Source organism: Xenopus laevis, chromosome 1S, assembly GCF_017654675.1.
Source record: "Xenopus laevis strain J_2021 chromosome 1S, Xenopus_laevis_v10.1, whole genome shotgun sequence".
Lineage (NCBI taxonomy): Eukaryota > Metazoa > Chordata > Amphibia > Anura > Pipidae > Xenopus > Xenopus laevis.
Window position 1 is genome coordinate 75,605,177 of NC_054372.1, and position 20,308 is coordinate 75,625,484.

Below are 20,308 nucleotides of genomic sequence, written 5' to 3' on the forward strand. Positions count from 1 at the left end.
AAACAAGAGTTCTAGTTAACCTTGGGTTTGAAAATATTTATCATGCGTGTGAATACATAGGCTGCTTTGATACTTTTGCCAGGGTTTTTTTTTCTCCCAGTCCGGCACTATTGCCCACTACTGAAATCACCTATAGTCAGACTTCAGTTAGTTGTAGTTGGCCACCTTGGATATATTACAATATATAGTCACCTATAGTCAGACTTCGGTTAGTTGTAGTTGGCCACCTTGGATATATTACAATATATGGACAAACAATTTAAATTTTTTCTCCCAGTCTGGCACTGTTGCCCACTACTGAAATCACCTATAGTCAGACTTCAGTTAGTTGTAGTTGGACACCTTGGATATATTACAATGTATGGACAAACAAATCCTGTTTTGTTTAAATGTAAAAACAAAAAAGCTACTGTTGCAGCATGGTAATTCCAAGCAGGGACAAATGCCCTGTGTGTTTATTTAGAACAGGGCTGTCCAACTGCCGGCCCCCCCTTATGTTGCCCCACCTACCTGCTGTGTTTTCTTACCATGTGTAATCTTTAAAAGGTATCACTACAGAAATTAACTGGCCCCTGCATTGTTTAAACCTCAAATTGAGGTGATCCCCTGCATTGTTCACACTTGTGACACATCTATTGTTCACATTCCTAAAGCCCAATACTGTCCACACCTGAGACCCAGACTGAAACTGCCCACATTGTTCACCTGTTCATACTTTATACAAAATGCTAATGGGGCACCAGCAATGTGCCACTATATGTAGTACATCTTAGAGTGGTCCTGATAGCTTTCACTGTCTCTTGCTCTGTTCTGCTTTCCCTATGCTCCCTGTGTGTGCCCTACTGTGTCTGTGTGTGCCCTTCTCTGCCTGCGTGTGCCACATGCTCTGCCTGTGTGTGCCACATGCTTTGCCTGCGTGTGCCCTGCTCTACCTGTGCCACATGCTCTGCCTGTATGTGCCATGCACTGCCTCTGTGTGAAATGCACTGCCTGTGTGCAGAGCAGGGCATGCCACACACACACATGCAGAGTATGTCACACACACAGGCAGAGCAGGTTGTCAAACACACATGCAGAGTATGTCACAACATACTCTGCATGTGTGAGTGACATTTCCTGCTCTGCCTGTGTGTGTGACATACTTTGCATGTGTGTGTGACATGCCCTGCTCTGCCTGTGTGTGTGTGACATGCCCTGCCTGTGTGTGACATGCCCTGCCTGTGTGTGACATACTCTGCCTGTGTGTGCCCTGCTCTGCCTGTGTGTGTGACATACTTTGCATGTGTGTGTGTGACGTGCCCTGCTCTGCCTGTGTGTGTGACATACTCTGCCTGTGTGTGTGACCTACTCTGCCTGTGTGTGCCCTGCTCTGCCTGTGTATGTGACATGCTCTGCCTGTGTGTGACATGCTCTGCCTGTGTGTGCCCTGCTCTGCCTGTGTGTGCCCTGCTCTGCCTGTGTGTGCCCTGCTCTACCTGTGTGTGCCCTGCTCTGCCTGTGTGTGCCCTGCTCTGCCTGTGTGTGCCCTGCTCTGCCTGTGTGTGCCCTACTCTGCCTGTGTGTGTCCTGCTCTGCTTGGAGGTACATGGATTTAAGGGTATGTCTTAATATGACAATGAGTGATAAGTGATATACCTGCAGGGAGCACCAACCATTTGGTTTTTTGGTGTGCTACCACAATTAGTCTTGTGGTAACATGGGTGTGGTTTAAAGTGGGTGTGGTTTAAAAAGAGAGGGAGTGGTCAACACTGGGTTCCATTATCGGCCTTCCACTATGTAGGCCAGAAATATTTCGGCCCTCTGTACCACAGAAGTGGACAGCACTAATTTAGAAAAACAATGTAATGTTTAGGTGCATGCCTTTTTCTAATGCCTTTACATAATAGGCAGTGAAGTACTTATAGGGGATCAAAGTAACATCATACTGGCCAGTACATTAGCAAGCTAGCCAATGCATCTGCAAGTGCAATCACTTTGGGCAGAGCATTCTACATTTTCATAACTTCTAATGTAAATAAAAATCCATGCCTTAAGATGAAGCCTCTTTCTTCAAATCTGATTGGATACCTTATGTCTCCTGGAAGGGCCTACTTGTGAAAAAAAGCAGAGTTTTTTGTATGGTCTTAGGGTGGGTGATTTAGTCGCCTGCGATAAAGCTACTGAAATTACTTATCGCCATGAAATGCCTTCCCAAGGTTAAGAATGTGAATCGCCAATGGGATGGCATACGCGTCACTTCGGTTTTCTGAAGTCGCCTAAAATTTCCTTGTGAGTCAACTCCGGTCAACTTTGGAAAACTGAAGCAACGCTTATGCCATCCCACCAGTGGTTCACCTTCTTGCTGGTGGGAAGGCATTTTCGGGGAAATTAGTCGTCCGTAGTACCGAAGATTTATCGCAGGCCCTAAGGGCATAGACATACAGAGTTACTAGTAGCAGCTACTTGTGGCTACAAAATGCCAAATACACTTCCTGTTACATTCTCTGCGCTCCTGGTTCTGACTCTTAAAACAATATTGCAGCAGATAAAAGATCATTTAAAGAACTGGAAGAGACCTGACTCCTGCTCCCTAGCTACCTATTAATGCTGAGAATTGATGCTAAAAAACTCAAATTCTAAAATTGTTCAAAAATGCCTTCAAACTTTTTCAGTGATTACACAATATGTTTTTGCAGAGGCAATTCTCAGTATGCTATTGTAGTATTTTATTTTCTGGTGTTTGGTAGCCATGAAACCTCATTAATTTTAAAACAACTGGACTTGCTGAGTAATCAATGAAGACGTTTCACTACTCATCCGATTACTCAGCAAGCCCTGTTGTTTTAAAATTTACCTATACTAGATATAGGTAAATTTTATAATTTTAAAACAACAGGGCTTGCTGAGTAATCGGATGAGTAGTGAAACGTCTTCATTGATTACTCAGCAAGTCCAGTTGTTTTAAAATTTACCTATACTAGATATACCATGACCTGGATGAATGAAAATCTTCATAGGTCATGAAACCTCATTAAGTTTCTGTCTGCACATCGAGTGTGGCAGCGAGTGAAAAACCAAAAAGACATTTGTGAGGAATTGCACTTACATAGTTACATAGTTAAATTGGGTTGAAAAAAGACAAAGTCCATCAAGTTCAACCCCTCCAAATAAAAACCCAGCATCCATACACACACCCCTCCCTACTTTTAATTAAATTCTATATACCCATACCTATACTAACTATAGAGCTTAGTATCATGATAGCCTTTGATATTGTGTCTATCCGAGAAATCATCCTCTCAAAGGCATTAACAGAATCAGCCATTACAACATCACCTGGCGCACTGCCTCACAACCTCACTGACCTCACTGTAAAAAAACACCTACGTTGCTTTAATAGCCTTTGATATTATGTCTGTCCAAAAAATCATCGAAGCCATTCTTAAAGGCATTAACTGAATCAGCCATCACAACAGCACCCGGCAGTGCATTCCACAACCTCACTGTCCTGACTGTGAAGAACCACCTACGTTGCTTCAAATTAAAGTTCTTTTCCTCTAGTATAAAGGGGTAGCCTCTGGTACGGTGATCCACTTTATGGGTAAAAAGGTCCCCTGCTATTTGTCTATAATGTCCTCTAATGTACTTGTAAAGTGTAATCATGTCCCCTCGCAAGCGCCTTTTTTCCAGAGAAAACAACCCCAACCTTGACAGTCTACCCTCATAATTTAAGTCTTCCATCCCTCTAACCAATTTAGTTGCACGTCTCTGCACTTTCGCCAGCTCATTTATATCCCTCTTAAGGACTGGAGTCCAAAACTGCACTGCATACTCCAGACGAGGCCTTACCAGGGACCTATATAGAGGCATAATTATGTTTTCATCCCTTGAGTTAATGCCCTTTTTTATGCAACAGAACTTTATTTGCTTTAGTAGCCACAGAATGACACTGCCCAGAATTAGACAACGTGTTATCTACAAAAACCCCTAGAGCCTTCTCATTTAAGGAAACTCTCAACACACTGCCATTTAGTGTATAACTTGCATTTATATAATTTTTGCCAAAGTGCATAACCTTGCATTTATCAACATTGAACCTCATTTTCCAGTCTGCTGCCCAGTTTTCCAATTTAGACAAATCACTCTGCAAAGTGGCAGCATCCTGCATGGAACCTATAGTTCTGCACAATTTAGTATCATCTGCAAAAATAGAAACAGTACCTTCAATGCCCACCTCCAGGTCATTAATAAACAAGTTGAAAAGCAAGGGACCTAGTACAGAGCCCTGCGGTACTCCACTAACAACACTGGTCCAATTAGAAAATGTTCCATTTACCACCACTCTTTGTAGTCTATCTTTTAGCCAGTTCTCTATCCAGGTACAAATACTATGTTCCAGGCCAGCATTCCTTAATTTAACCAGTAACCTTTTGTGTGGTACTGTATCAAATGCTTTAGTAAAGTCTAAGTAAATCACATCCACTGCCATCCCAGAATCGAGGTCTCTACTTACCTTCTCATAAAAAGAAATTAAGTTAGTCTGGCAAGATCTATTACACATAAAACCATGCTGGCACAAACTCATAGTATTATGATTTGCTATGAAGTCCAGTATCTTATCCTTTATTAACCCTTCGAAAAGCTTTCCTACCACTGACGTCTAGGCCTAACTGGCCTATAGTTTTGAGGCTGAGAACGGGATGCTTTTTTGAATAGAGGCACCACATTAGCAATTCGCCAGTCTCTCTGCACTATGCCATATCTCAATGAATCCTGAAAAATTAAGTAAAGAGGTTTGGCAATCACAGAGTTAAACTCGCTAATTACCCTGGGATGAATACCATCTGGCCCCGGACCTTTGTTAATCTTAACATGTTCTAGTCTCTTTTGAATTTCATCATGTGTGAACCATGCATCATTAGTTGTATTACTAGAATTGGTACTATTAAGAAGGAAACCTTCCCTTACTGGAAGACTGTAAGTACCCAGTGTAAATATGAGTGCAAGTGGGTTTGCTGGTATTACTCGGTATGTGTCGTCACATGTATGTGGTGTTGGAGCAGCAATATTTACATGTGAGAGATGTCAGTGGGTTTTCATCTTGGAATCTAAACTGCAGACTCTAAGGGGGGAACTTGCAGCATTGAGGGCAGCGGTAAATGTTGGGGAGGAAAGGAGGCTCACAGAGCAACCACTGGCAGGGGCCAGTTTAGTGAATGGTGAGTAAGGGGCAGCGGATTTTAAGTAACTAGATGTAAAGTTGGAGGGCCGAGGACTTCCAAGGTAATTTTCTCAGAGATATTACCTGTGCCACGAGCAACATTAAGAAGACAATGGGAGCTTAGGGAGATTAATGCGTGGCTGAGAGATTGTTGTAGGGAGGAGGGTTTTGGGTTTTTGGAGAACTGGACTGATTTCTCAATCAGCTACAGGCCCTTTGCTAGGGATGGTGCAGCTTTTTAGGGGGAGAAGATGGTTAGAAGGCTGGAGGAAATCTAAAACTAGGCGTGGGGGGGGAGAGGGTTTAGTAAAGGATTTTGTGGAAGACAGTTTAGATGAGAGATGTCTCTGCTCAAGATATTGCTGAGCACTTCAAAAACAAAATTGACACCAGAAAGGACATTACACTACTCGACCCCCCTAGACTTCCACCACCCTCCCTCCACACTCCCCAGTCTCTCCTGTGCTCCTTCACCCCTGTCGCTGATGAAGTCTAAAAGCTTTTGGCCTCTTCTCACCTTACCACCTGCCGCTTGATCCAATTCCCTCAAAACTTCTCTGCAATACCAATCCTTGTCTAATCAAAGCCTTAACTCACCTATTTAATCTTTCGCTCTCAACTGGACTGTTTCCTTCTCAACTAAAACATGCTCGTCACCCCCATTCTGAAAAAACCCTCTCTTGATCCCTCCAATCTTGACAACCTCCGACCTATCTCTCTGCTACCTTTCATCTCTAAACTACGTAGGCGCCTAGTCTACAACCGACTAACCTCATTCCTCTCTGACAATAACCTGCTGGACCCCCTACAATCTGGTTTTAAGCCACAATACTCCACGGAAACTGCCCTGACTCGACTACCTAATGACCTTTTAACCGCTAAAGCCAACAATCATTTCTCACTACTAATACTGCTTGATGTCTCAGCTGCATTTGACACTGTAGATCACCCTCTCCTCCTCCAGTCCCTCCATTCGCTTGGCCTTCGTGACATGGGGATTTGCGCATGGGAAATTTAAAAAATTATTGTATATCCAGTGCATCCCCAGTGTTTTTGAACCAATGTGGGTATGTTTGGGCAGTATGCCGCCCCCTAAAATCTTGCCGCCCTAGGCCCGGGCGGTCTTTCCACAAATCCAGGCCTGAACGACAATCATTGTCCTGAGTGTCATACACGGCTTCTGCACTTGTCATTGGATCCTTTTGAATGGAGCAGAGTTCACTAGACGTCTCAGGTATGCCGTATCCATTGTTACAAACAGTTACCAAATTGTTGAAATATGTTTCACATTAAATGTATCAAAATGTTTCAAAATCTGGGGGTTGGTATGTTTACTTTTATATGTTTATCTTTGACACTGATAATCTATGGAAACTCTGTGAAGATGGACTTTATTGATTGGACATTTCTCTTGTATTTAAATGCAAATGATTTTGGATACTGAACTATGACTCACATACAATTGAGAATGCCATCAACATCTTAACGAGGAGGAGGGGCTCACAATCACCACCCCCTTTTACCCCTATTTAAGATGATTTTTGAATGTGACACAAGAGGCTTGATAAAGGAACGTTGCCCCTTTGTGATGGATACTTTGGGCTTCAAATAAATCACCGTTTGGACACAATTGCAACTAACAGGTGCACGTGCATCCGAATTTCTTTTGTCATTTACCCATTGACTCTTAGGGAAGGGTCTTCCAGATAAGCACCCTACACTTACAACAAGTGCGTTGGGATTAGGTTGAGCTCTCCATGTTCGTGCAATCGTTCCTTCAGTGTCTCCTACAATGGAGTAGCATATTCTCCCCTACCTCTTTCTGTTGGAGTTCCACAAGGCTCTGTCATGGGACCATTACTATTATCCCTCTATACTTCCTCCCTCGGCAAATTAATCAACTGGTATAGTTTCCACTACCACCTCTATGCTGTTGATACTCAGATCTATCTCTCATCTCCTGATCTCAACCCAGAACTCCTAACTCGCGTCTCCTCCTGCCTGTCTGCTATCTCTACCTGGATGTCGCAACGCTACCTTAAATTAAACCTCTCTAAAACTGAAATGGTTCTCTTTCCTCCAACTAACACCAGTAACATCTCAGAAGGATCCATCATAGTTAACAATTCCACTATCGCCTTGGGGTTATCCTAGATTCTGCCCTGTCATTCACTCCTCATATCCAGTCACTTATTAAATCATGTCACTTCCACCTAAGGAACATATCCAAAATATGATCATTTATCACCCAAGATGCTGCCAAAATTCTTATTCACTCTCTCATCATATCATGTCTAGACTACTGTAACTCTCTTATCTGGCCTTCCCCTCCAGAGACTGTCACCTCTCCAGTCCATAATGAACACTGCTGAGAGGCTCATATACCTCAGCAACCGCTCCTCCTCTGCCTCGCCATTCTGTCAATCTCTGCACTGGCTTCCTCATTCTCTCATTACCTCCTCACATGCTCGCATTCAAGACTTTGCAAGGGCTGCACCCCTCCTCTGGAACTCTCTCCCACGGTCTGTCCGACTTTCTCCCAACCTTTCTGCTTTCAAGAAATCTCTCAAACGCATGTCTTTCGAGAAGCCTACCCTCACTCTGCTTAACTACCAAACGCAACACCACACACAGTACCACATTTCTCACCCACTTAATTCGATCTTGCCCACTCCCACACCTTGTGTATTACTCCCTTCCCTTTAGAGTGTATGCCTATGCATAGGGCCTTCCTCATCTTTTTGTACCTGTATTGATTGTGATGTATGTGACTCCATATGTTCTATGTATACAATTCATGTGATTTAGTTGTATAATCACATCTACTTTACAGTGCTACGCAATATGTTGGCACTACATAAATACATGTTAATAAATAATAAAATAACAATAATATAGATAGGATGACCTTGGTAAGTTGGTTAGCTAGGACTTTTGCTAGGATTTTAACATCGTTGGACAGGAGTGATATGGGTCTGTATGCCACACAGTCTGTTGTATTATGAGTGCTTCCCTGAGGGATGGGGGTAAGGTTCCAATCTCAAGGGCCGCCTGGTATAATTGAAGCATTCTTGGGGCCAAAATGTCTATGTTGAGTTTGTACCAGTCTATTGCAATGCTATTCTAACCCAGTGTCTTCCCAGTGGTGAATGAGGAGATTGCATATTTAATTTCAGTGAGTGTCAGTGGCTGCTCCAGTTGTTGTTGCTCTTGTCTATTTAGTTTCTCTAGGGGGACATTGCTAAGGTGGACCTATATAACTTATGGTAGTACTGGGCAAAAGTGTCATTAATTCCCCTGGTGGTATCACCAAATTTCCGGCCGGAGACCGTACCTGCGTGATAGGAGCTAGATGATTGGTTTCTCTAAGTAGGTATGCTAGCAGTTTCTCCCCTTTATTGCCTTTCTCGAAGAGAAGGTGATTTGAAGCTTTTTTTTTTATAGCAGATGAAGTTGATCCTGTCTATGTGCTTGCGAGACTAGAAGGGAATGATGCCGTGAGGGGGTTCTATTAAATGCTTCTTCTGCTAAGGGAGTTGCTTCCTCAAGCTCCTCTGTTCTTTTATTAAGTTGTTTCCTGTACCTGGCAATAGAAGCAACACAGGAACCTCTCAGGAAGGCCTTAGATGCTTCCCATACTGTCTGTGTGTGTGCCGAGCCTTCATTAATTTCCCAAAACTCAGTTGTATCTTTGATTATTTGCTCACAGACCTCGGGGACTTGGAGCTACCTCGGATTTAACCTCCATTGTGTAGTGCTTATTTCACTCTGAGAATGTAAACTTAGCATCAGAGGGGCATGATCTGTTAGTAGGGGTTTAGAAAGTAAACCCTAATCTACAGTATTCTAGAAGCCGCATTGTATGAAGCAGAATAGCAAGAGTATGCCTTTTGAATTGGTAATTTGTTTCTCCAAGGGTCTATTAGGTTGTACATTGTGCACCAGGTGGCTAGTGGGTTTGATGTTATATCTGTTGGGTGTGTCTATCCAATGCAGGGGATAAGACCAAGTTTAGATCCCCCATAAATATCAGCAGAGCAGGGTCCCAGTTGCTAATTTTGGTCATCTACCTTGGGGGTCCGTACAGATATGGTGAATGTGCAGGTTAGTGGATTTTCCAATGAGAATTGCCACCCCGTGGGAATAAATGTAAAATGATGCATGGAGTACCTTAGATACCCATGCTTTTAAGTGCCAGGACCTGACTGCCCACAAGATGGGTCTCCTGTAGAAGCACAAGGTCTGGAGTATACTTTTTGAGGTACTGGAACAGCAGCCCAAGCTTAATTTTTGCGTAAGGCCTCTGGTATTCCAGATCATCGATTTAAGGCATGTCATGATAACGGTGTTGTGTGATTACATCACCGAAGGTTAGTGCAGTCTCAGTGGGCCACCCTACATATTTAGAGAACTTTATTTTTCTTACATGAGATCTTTATTATCATCAGGATCATTTACACATAAAAGTTACATGTTCAGGCCCTCCCCCCTGATATAATAAAGGTACAATTTCCAAGGCCTACGTCTGCCTCAAGGGCCCGTCTGAAAACCAAAACCTCTAGATAGCTCTCATCCCCTCTCATCAAGTAAGGCTGTTGGACTTAGTCAGCCGGTATTGACGTTTTGCCCTTCTGGGTACATCTAGTTCCTCTTGGTCATCTGAGGGGGCTAATTGGTTTGGGGGCTCAGTAGTTATCCACAATATGCTTGATAAAATGTCTCTCAAAACTTGCCCCATGGCCTTAAGGAGGGGGGAAGGCCTTAGCTATATCGCCACTTAGTGAGCCGGACTAGCCCTAGGCGAATAATGTGGATGGCGATCCAGTTATGATGCAGCTTCTTCTGGGGGCCATCTATTACCCGCAGCTTTGCAGGGTAAAACATTGCATATTTCAGTTGCAGATCCTGTAGTCGCCGCTTGACCCCCATAAAGGCATTGCATTTTTTCAGCAGATCGGATGAATAGTTGGGTTATATAGAAATTCTGCCCTCAAAGGTGAGATTGCGCTGGTCTCTTGCCAGAGCCATAATAGTGTCTCGGTCTCTATAATTCAGTGTGCGCAGCAGAAATGGTCTGGGGGGTGCTCCAGGAACTGGTCTGTCCGCGATCTGGTGAGCCCATTCTACCATAAAGGTGGCAGATAAGGCGTTGGCACCGAAGTTGTCCTTTAGCCAGTTTTCTATGAAGTTCACAGGATTATCAGTCCAATTATCCTTAGATTATTTCTCCGCTGGTGGTTTTCATAGTCCTCTAAGAGATCCGCTTGGACAGGGACTTGATGGTTAAGTTGTTGTATCTGGTTTGGGAGAGGATCACACCTGTCCTCCAGCCCTGATATGCCCCCCACTGTGCTAGTCACTCTTTCTTTGGACTGTCTGTAGGTCTGCTCTGAGCAGTGAGACATCTACTTTGAGTTTCTCAATTTGCGTAGAGAGGGCTGTTTTGGACTCAGCTATGGCTGCTAGTAAGATCTGTACCCCTGGGTCCTGTTGTATGACAGCAGGGGGAGCTGCATCTGCTTCCCCAGCTCCTTCATCCATATCTCTGTCTGGATAATCAGAGCCCTTATTCCATATTGTTCCAGTGTCTTTTGTTTTGGGCCATATTTCCCCATTATATGGAGGAGGTGTGCAGCGGGAGGGATTCCCTTCCTTGTGTAGTTCCTCTCAGCCTTCCTTTACAGCTGTGGCCCTGTAACTGCCTGGGGCCCATTTAGTTGGTAAAGCAAACATTGTCAGGGTCCCCACAACACTGGCAGTCTGGGCAGAGGTGTGAATTAAAGGACCAGTAACACCAACATTTTTTATCTAAAAATTCCATTCCAAATGCTAAAATAATAGCCATACCCTAATACATTGATATAAATTACCTAGCTGTTTTTTTCAAAAAATGTCAAAATAGCCTTTCTCCATGGCTCTCTGTAAAACGGCGAAAAGGCGACCAGTTCCTACAGCGTGCTCGCTCCCGACGTGTTCCTCCACACAGAACCGGAAGTGAGGAACAGGAAGCCGGGAGGTAAGGTATTGACAGTCCGAGAGAGAACTGCCGAGGAGAGGGAGAGAGAGACTACAGGGAGGGAAAGGCAGTGTGTGCAGACAGACTGCCGTGAGAGAAATGCTGGGCGGGAGGGAACAGAATCGCTGGGCAGAAGAGCGGGCTAGAGGCTGCTCTAAGATAAGAAATGCTACGTGGGATCAAACAGAACAGCTGGACAAACAGCCGTTCTGTTCCCTTTACACAGCATGTCTCTCTCTCTCGCCCCGCTCTTCACAAGCCTTTCACTTCTTTCTACAATTTATGTCTCTCCTCCCCCCTGCAGCTTTTCTGTATCTCTACCTGCTCATTTGTCCAGCTGTTCCGTTTGATCCCACGAAGCATTTCTTATCTTAGAGCAGCCTCTAGCCCCGCTCTTCTACCCAGCGATTCTGTTCCCTCCCGCCCAGCATTTCTCTCACGACAGTCTGTCTGCACACACTGCCGTTCTCTCTCGGACTGTCAATACCTTACCTCCCGGCTTCCTGTTCCTCACTTCCAGTTCTGTGTGGAGGAACACGTCGGGAGCGAGCACGCTGTGGGAACTGGTCACCTTTTCGCCGTTTTACAGAGAGCCATGGAGAAAGGCACATTTATTTTTAAAAAAAACAGCTAGGTAATTTATATCAATGTATTAGGGTATGGCTATTATTTTAGCATTTGGAATGGAATTTTTAGATAAATTTTGGTGTTACTGGTCCTTTAACCTTCACTGCTGCAATTTGAGGGTTTAGAGGAGAATGGGTGCACAAATGTTCTCCTGAGGGGTTATGTGGGCTGTTGCTGTGTGAAGCCTCACAGTCTTCCTTAAGCTACTCTGTGGTGGGAGAGGGTACTTGAATCATAGCACAGCTTAATCTGTAAGGGCTGCTTATGCTGCAGCTGAAGACTGCTGACCCTCTAATACAGGGGTCCCCAACCTTTTTGACTCGTGAGCCACATTTAAATCTAAAAAAGAGTTGGAGAGCAACACAAGCATGAAAAAGTCCATGGGGATGTCAAATAAGGGCTGTTACTGGCTATTTGGTAGCCGCTATGTGGACTGGTAGCCTACAGGAGGTTCTGTTTGGCAGTACAACTGGTTTTTATACAATCAAAACTTGCCTCCAAGCCTGGAATTCAAAAATAATCACCTGCTTTGAGGCCACTGGGAGCAACATCCAAGGGGTTGGGGAGCAACATGTTACTCACGAGCTACTGGTTGGGGACCACTGCTCTAATAGTACAGAGGAGGCGCCCCTGTGGCCAGATTTTTAGGAGCTATGAGGAGGGGACACCCAGGGCTCCCCTTTCATTGGCCTGCCCGGCTAAATATGCTTCTCAGAGCCTTTCCGCCTCCCGGGATCTCGCCCCTTTTCTCCTCTAGACCCACGGGTACGCGAGCCCGGGGCGTCACACTCGGTGGTAGGCCAGAACTGGAGGTCTGCTGTGCCTGCACCCAGCAGGCTGAATCCTGCCAGCCTGCTATCCGGACTTGTCCCCGCAGTCGCAGGAGTGTGTGTGCCCGCTGTCCTGCACCCCGGACCCCAGGCATTGCCGGTTCTTTGGGTCTTTGCCCCTGGAGCACCGGACTTTTGCGTCTTAGTAACATAGTAAGTTAGGTTGAAAAAAGTCCATCAAGTTCACACATTTCATGAGGTACAAGCGAAGGGGTGGCAACTAGGAAAAAATCTTCCAGAGTGGAACCAAATGTAAAATAAGAGTTTGTCTTTATTAGTCCATGTTAAAACAATGTGTACAAGCGGGCAGGGAGAGTAGCTTGACGCGTTTTGTGACCAATACGTCACTTCATCAGAAGCTTAAGCACCTCCCTTCAAAGAGCACATTTATAACCACCACCGGTAAAAGAATAGACGCACCAATTAAAACATCACGGTAAATGTGTGTAGGTCAAATCTTACCATACACATAATAACATAAAAAGAATTGAAGGGTATTTCGAGCAACCTAATTAATGAATCAGAAAATCAATTGTATCGTAATAACATAGAAAACTCCAAAATTGCAAAAATCCTCAATAAAGAAAAGGAAAAATGCCTGATAAGACACAATGTATACCAATATTATAGTTGCAATTGGTTTAAGTGACAGTTTATAAAAGTAACAAACAAGTTAACATATTAATTGTATCAATTTAAATATCAATTCAAGGAAGGCAAGTACTGGCAAGTCAAATCAGTGATGAAAAAGAACACTTACTATTATGGTATGCATCTATTCTTTTAACGGTAGTGGTTATTATTGTGCTCTTTGTTGTGGAAGGGAGTTTCATTACATTTAGAAGGATTTTGATATATTTTGGAATAGTATTTAGTAAATTCCTGTAGAATTTTACCTGGATTGCCTGTAATTAATCCAGCTTTGGTTTGAATTTTATGTAAAGGGGTATTCGGAGTCATTACCAAATGTAATGTTCAAGCTAAAGGGGTATCTGGCTTATTCCCTTTACAATAACGTCTATTCATTTGCCATTGGTAAGTGTTTTCTACATCCAGAGTATATTGTAGGTCTAAGTCCCTTTTCCCTTTTAACATCTATTATAGCAGTTTGTAATTTAGGAGAGAATTTTGTTTTGTAATTCTAAGGCAAAAAGTTTATTTACATATTCCTGTATTTTTTCTTGTTTTTGTTTCTTATGGGCCGTTGCTATACTTATAAGTTCTCCCTTCAGAACAGATTTGTGAGCTTTCTATAGTGTTATTGATGAAGAGACTGTACCTCAATTTAGAGCAAAATATTGCTGTATAGCTCCTTCAATTTGTCACAATTGAGTTGCTAATAATACATTAGTAATACAATACATTCAGCCTCCATCTAAATTGTGCAGGTTTAAATATCAATGATCTCAATTCTACCAGGAGTAAGGAATGATCCAACCATGCAATTGGTTTGAATCTAAAGAAAAATGTGTTTCATGCAAAAATAAAATATCTGTGTGTACAGAACGCTTTTGCGGCGAGTTGAAACCTTGTACATTGTGCGTAATAATTTTTAAACTAGCCATATTGTCAGATAGTTATATATGATTATTTGGCTAAATTGTAATTGTTTAGTTATGGAATCTTGATTTTTGACTTTTTCACTTCTAGGAGTAATGGTATGTTGTACACGGATATGGTTTAAATGTTAACAAATCAACAATTTAACTAAAAACATATTCAAACATTTATATAAACTAAACTTAAAGTTTAAAACATTGTGTGTCTCACACGTCACAATCATGTGATGTCCCATATTTTAATCCTGTTATGAGTGGAATAACAAGTTTTTCTTTGGAGCCCTTCATACTCATAAATTCACCATCTTTAAAACATAACTAGCATTGATAATTCAAATCATCTTAGTTTATAAAGAACCTGAAAAATAAGTAGGGTTATTAATGTTTTTTTTAGTCCCTTTATCATTTTTACCATTATCCAGGGTTGCTTTTTCAATCTTCCTCTAGACTTGGCGTGGATTTAGCAGATTTTTGCTTGAGCTGTAGTTTAGCAGTTCAGTTGCTTCTTCCAGATCTGTTACAGAGTATTGCTTTCCACAATGTAAAAAATTAAGCCGAAAGGGGAGAGCCCGTCTATATTTTATGTCGTTTTGCAGTAAAATCGAGTGACAGGTTTAAAGGAACACCTTTTGGCAATTGTAGCTGGAGCTATGTCTGCAAAAAGTTGCAGCGGATGACCTTCGTGTTCCAAATGAGGAGATTGTCTAGCTGCTTGCATTATTGCTTCTTTAGTTGTATAGTAATGAAATTTAAGTATCACATCTCTGGGGTTACCTTCTTGTGGTGGTCTTCCCAGTGCTCTGTGAATTCTGTCAATTTCCAATTTCTGTCATATCCGTTTCCAAGTTTTTATAGGACTCTGGTAAACCTCTAATTCTAATATTTCCTCAACGTGATCTATTTTCCATGTCCTCCATTTTGTCCTGTAGCTCCTGAAGTTGATATTTTAAGGCAGGGCTGTCCAATTGGCAGCCCACTACCCCCCCCCCCTTCTGTGGACCCCACATGCTTTGTCTGTTTACCATATGTAAACTTTAAAAGGGATCACTACAGAGGTTAACTAGCCCCTGCATTGTTTAAACCTTAAATTCAGACTCTAATACCCTGTATTATTCACACCGGTGATCCCCCTGTATTGTTCACACTTGTGACACCTCTATTGTTTATATCCTAATATAACAAACAAGGGAAAGTTGTGCTCACCACTAATTTTTAAAAATCATTAGGCAGGGGTGCAATGAGGGTGTGACCACAAAATACATATAGACAAATACAAGATTCCTCTGCACTCAACCCATTATCAATATATTTAAAGGACAAGGAAAGGCAAAAAAATAAAATCCCATTTTTACTTTCTTTAATGAAAAAGAAACCTATCTCCAATATTCTTTAATTAAAAAATGTGTACTGTTTTTATAAGAAACCTGACTGTATGCAGTGAAATTCTCCCTTCATTTACTGCTGTGGATAGGAATTGTCAGATGGTCCCTAGCTGCTGAGCAGGAAAACTATCATACTTATGAACAGCAGGGGGAGCCCCCGCTTTACTTAACAGCCATGCAGAATTCAAGAAGCTTTGTTTATGACAATCCCTAAGCAGCCCAGACCACACTGAGCATGTGCAGGGTCAGGGTCAGGGTCAGGCAAAGATGTTTAACAAAGTTACAAGATGACAGCCCCCTGTGGCCACCTTTGAAAGCATAAATCATTTGTTTGATTAGGCTTTGTGGTGCAGTAAGCTCATGCTTATGTTTAGTATACAAAATACAGCATTTCTAGCCTTATTCTATTCTAGACTTTCCTTGTCCTTTAAGACAGAGACATTTTGTGCATACTGCTACTGAAAAATGCCTTACCCTTTAAAAAAAACAGGGATTGTTTGTCCATATATTGCAATATATTTAAGCTGGCCAACTACGTCAAAGTCATCCCATATCTGGCCAGTCCTACGCTTAATTTTCATCTGATTCATTAAGAATTCTATTGCTTCATTATACATTTTAAAAAGGGACTAAGTTTCACCTGCAACTTACTTGCTACTTTCAAAGTAAAACTCCCAAACTTGGCTGCCCTTTTATTAGACACCAGTGGGATCACCTGACTATAGATGGGAAGTGTGGGAGCTACAACAAGGAGCTGGTCACTGCTCCTGTATAACTATAACAAACAAGGGAAAGTTGTGCTCACCACTAATTTTTAAAAATCATTAGGCGGGGGTACAATGAGGGTGTGACCACAAAATACATATAGACAAATACAAGATTCCTCTGCATTCCTCTGGGTTGAGTGCAGAGGAATCTTGTATTTGTCTATATGTTTTTAATGGTCACACCCTCATTGCATCCCCGCCTAATGATTTTTTAAAATTAGTGGTGACCACAACTTTTCCCTTTCCATTCTGCGTTCCAAGGTATATGTTCTTTTACTGATTTCCTTAATTTCTTTAGACAAAGAAGCTGTAATCTTTTTTGTCATTATATCCAAATCCGTACGTAACATAATTTTGAATTGTCAATTAATGAGGCATCCCTTGAATGAAATTTAGCAGGCTGAACTTGTAGAGTTGCTTACTCAGTAAGTTCTTCCCAGTCTTCTAACCAATTTACCGTACATCCAGTTTCTTTGGCTAAGCATGCAACTAAATTTTGTGGCCCTTTTTTTGGCTTGTCTTTTTGGGGGAGGGTGGCTCTCCCTACTGATGCAAAGGTGGTGAAGTAAAGTGGTATTCAGATATTACATTTTTAACCACATGTCTGAACTGATAAATTGATGCAGGAAGTTATGGTATTATTGTGGCTCCAAAGTTTACACCTTTCCCTTCAGTTTAAGCACATATTCTTCAAGTTGCGTTAGCTATCCACTCAGTTATGACTATATGCAGTATTGGCAAATATTCTGACTAGAATATTTCAGCAGATAAAATAGTCAAAAAAGTATCAGGATTAAGTGTGGAGGGAGTGGAGTTAAAGTATATTTTTATATGGAGCTGTGTGTTGCAAGTATCAGAGAAAATTATTGCAAATAATGAGATGACATAAGAAAGTCACCGTATCAATGTCCGTTTTTCCGGGGTTTAGCTGTTGTCTTCCCCTTCAGCAATATCTGCCGTAAGTTTTCCAAGGCCACAGAGATGATTTCAATATGCGTAGCGCAATATCGGCCCCAATGGCGCCGTTCACACAAGTGCCCAAAGTAAATTAACAACCGAGGTCGTTTAGTCTCCAAGGTGTATCACTTATGGTAGCAAACAGCAGTCCTTGTCTTATAAGTAGGCCTATCTCTCTCACCATAAATACCTTTGGTATACAGCGTTCAGGAACACGCAGTCCGGCTCAATGTGCGCAATGTACAGTAGGCCCCAATGATGACGCTGTCTGTGGCGTCTGGAATGGGCCAAGCAGTGTCCCAAATTGGATCGCCCAGGTAGCAGGCGACTTCTGTGAGGTAGCTGTAGTATTGCTGCTTATCCCCGATGCCAAGTGATTATCCGGTCAATTTGCTTCAGGCGGAGCTCATGCAGAAGCATCTGTTCGCGGCTATCTCCGCCTCCCCAATATTCAATAAACTCTTATATGCACTTTATATAGTTATTAATTCATTGTTTCATCACAAGGAGGCACTAATCAATTGATCTGCAAATAGTAAATGGATGAAACTTTAGGTCAAGTGAAGGCGGACCACTAATTATTAGGGTGGTTGAATTGGTGTTGTTGCAAGTTGATATTCTACTGATTTTTTAAATTCCTGTGGACGTTTGTGTTTAGAAAGAAATAATCTTTGGAGACCAGTTGTTGTAGTTGATAGAAGCAGGGTGCTTTTCTCTCTCTCCTACTTAATTCTATTCTGTTATATTGATTTTAAATCAGACCTCAGCTCTAATCAAGTGGATAAATTATAAGTAAATTATCAAGGGTATCATCTGCTCTTTCTAATATAATCTCTCTCAGTTCACAAGCACAGGTCCCCATCACTCTTATGCTCACATTGCAAAGCAACCCCTCCTTCACCTAGCTTGTGGAGTGCTTGGATTTGGGACTTGAAATCTTTCTGCTTTCCACAGTGGGTGGTACACATATTTTCTGAAAAGCAGAGAAACAGAAGTTTCAGAATTCATCACTACACACTTGAACAGGGTGGGGAAGTGGTTTCATTACAGTGTGTGCCTGGAGGTTATGTGGAAATCAAAGTATCATGGTTTCATTTCATCTGTGGAATTAGGCATGTTTGTTAAATATACAAAAATATACAATATAATTAATTTTATATTCATTTCTGTAAGTTTAGATACTGTTTATGAACATTTTCTATATAATCACAACTGAATGAGCTCATGTCATATCTTATGGAAGCCACTGACAACTTGTTTGATCTGAGAAATGGGAACCTATACAAAATTAGTCCTGTAACTCTTAAGTGAAATGATACAAAATCCAACCTAATGTCGAATCATCAGCACATCATAGTATAAGAGGCAGGGGCACTGTGCCAATGAGGTGAGTTGATGCAGCACTGGTTACCAGGGGCGGCAAAAACGCCTGGCACAATTGTGCTCTCACCCTAGGGTCTCCCTCTGGTGGCATTGTGGATCCCCTCTGTCATCAAAAAAATTAGTGTGGGGAAAGGGGGTGTGGCAGCAGAGGGGCCAGGGGCACCCCTGATAAGAGGCAGTTCAAACATTCCATGATTATATATTACACCATATTCAGAAAGTACTTTAAACTCTAGTAAATATTACCTCACAGAAATGAAGCACAGAAGATGAGAAAGATGCAGATGAGCTCAAAAGATTCTGTACAGATCCTCGCGGGATATTGAATTTTGCAGACACATGCCAAATATCAGTCTCTTTCAGCAAGGTGTAAAGTATGAAGGATAGGTACAGCTTGTTCACAGTCATAATATCTGCACTCTGAAATTATAAAATTCAGTAAAACAGAATTATAATAATGCTTGGTGCTTTTGCTTATGTCCCTTTCTATAAACTTACTTACATTTAATGTACCACAAAATAGTCTCTTTTAATTAGTAGTGTGGTCTTTTACAGATAGTAATTTTGCGTGCTGCAATTAGTGTAAACATAGCAGATTGTTACTTATATGCTGCCCTTTAACAGCTGTCAAAAAACACTAGTGTCAATATTGATACATGCCTGTAAATGCTGTTCAAAGGAATTCCTCAGTAACATATTGTCACAGAATTCCAAGCTCCAATATGCCAAAAAGCCAGTACTCAAATAGGCCATGAAGAGGACAGGTGACAAGATGGTTGTTCACTTGTAAGGAGTGGGAAAGAGTATTTTATGTAATTATTGTATTTTTTTTGTTTTGTCAGCAGGTGGCACTTGTTAGGCAGAGGAATGCCCCAGGAAAAGTTATATAAAGGAGAGTACAGCAGGCCACTTCTGATGAGAAGGGGATAGTATATGGCGCCAGAGAGCCTGAGGTAGATTCCCTCAGAGAGGTAACATTAGATAGTTGAGATAGTGATAGAAGAGATGTTAGAACTCACTGCAGATGGAGAGAGCTTGTGGAAGGGTAGAGAGAAAGAGATGAGCAGCTGAAGCTGCATGGAGGAGAGAGAAGGTCAGGGACACTGTTGAACTTGGATGTAACATTTCTAGCTAAAGTACTGGCTGAGGGACTGAATAGGCTCTTCCCATATATAATACAAATGGACCTGGTTGTCTTAATGTATGAGAGGCAAGCAGGAGATGAGATAAGAAGACTTGTTATACTACTAACCTACGTTGTTTTACATGAAAGTTCTTTTCCTCTAGTCTAAAGGGGTGGTACAGTGATCTATTTATGTGGATCTCCCTCCATATGTCTATAATGTCCTTTAATGTAATTATAAAGAGTAATCATGTCCCCTTGCAAGCATCTTTTTTCCAAAATCTTCCATCCCCTTAACCAGTGTTTCTCTCTGAACAGTCTCTGCACTCCCTCCAGCTCAATTATATCCTTATTAAGGACTGAAGCCTAAAACTGCACTGTATACTCCAAGTGAGGCCTTACCAGGGACCTATAAAGAGGCAAAATTATGTTTTCATCCCTTGAGTTAATGCCCTTTTTTATTT

General features: G+C 42.0%; 1 protein-coding gene across 7 annotated transcripts in view; it reads right to left on the reverse strand.

Moving 5' to 3' along the window:
• Positions 1-20,308, reverse strand: part of helq.S (helicase, POLQ like S homeolog) — a 289,002-nt gene that overhangs the window by 18,260 nt on the left and 250,434 nt on the right. For 6 of the 7 annotated variants that reach the window (XM_041579746.1, XM_041579751.1, XM_041579745.1 and 3 more), the window contains one exon: positions 18,968-19,141. The exons of the other annotated variant lie outside the window; for it this stretch is intronic. In XM_041579746.1, the coding sequence (XP_041435680.1) occupies positions 18,968-19,141 (174 nt within the window). The remainder of the gene's footprint in view (positions 1-18,967; positions 19,142-20,308) is intronic. 7 annotated transcript variants of the gene reach the window in all.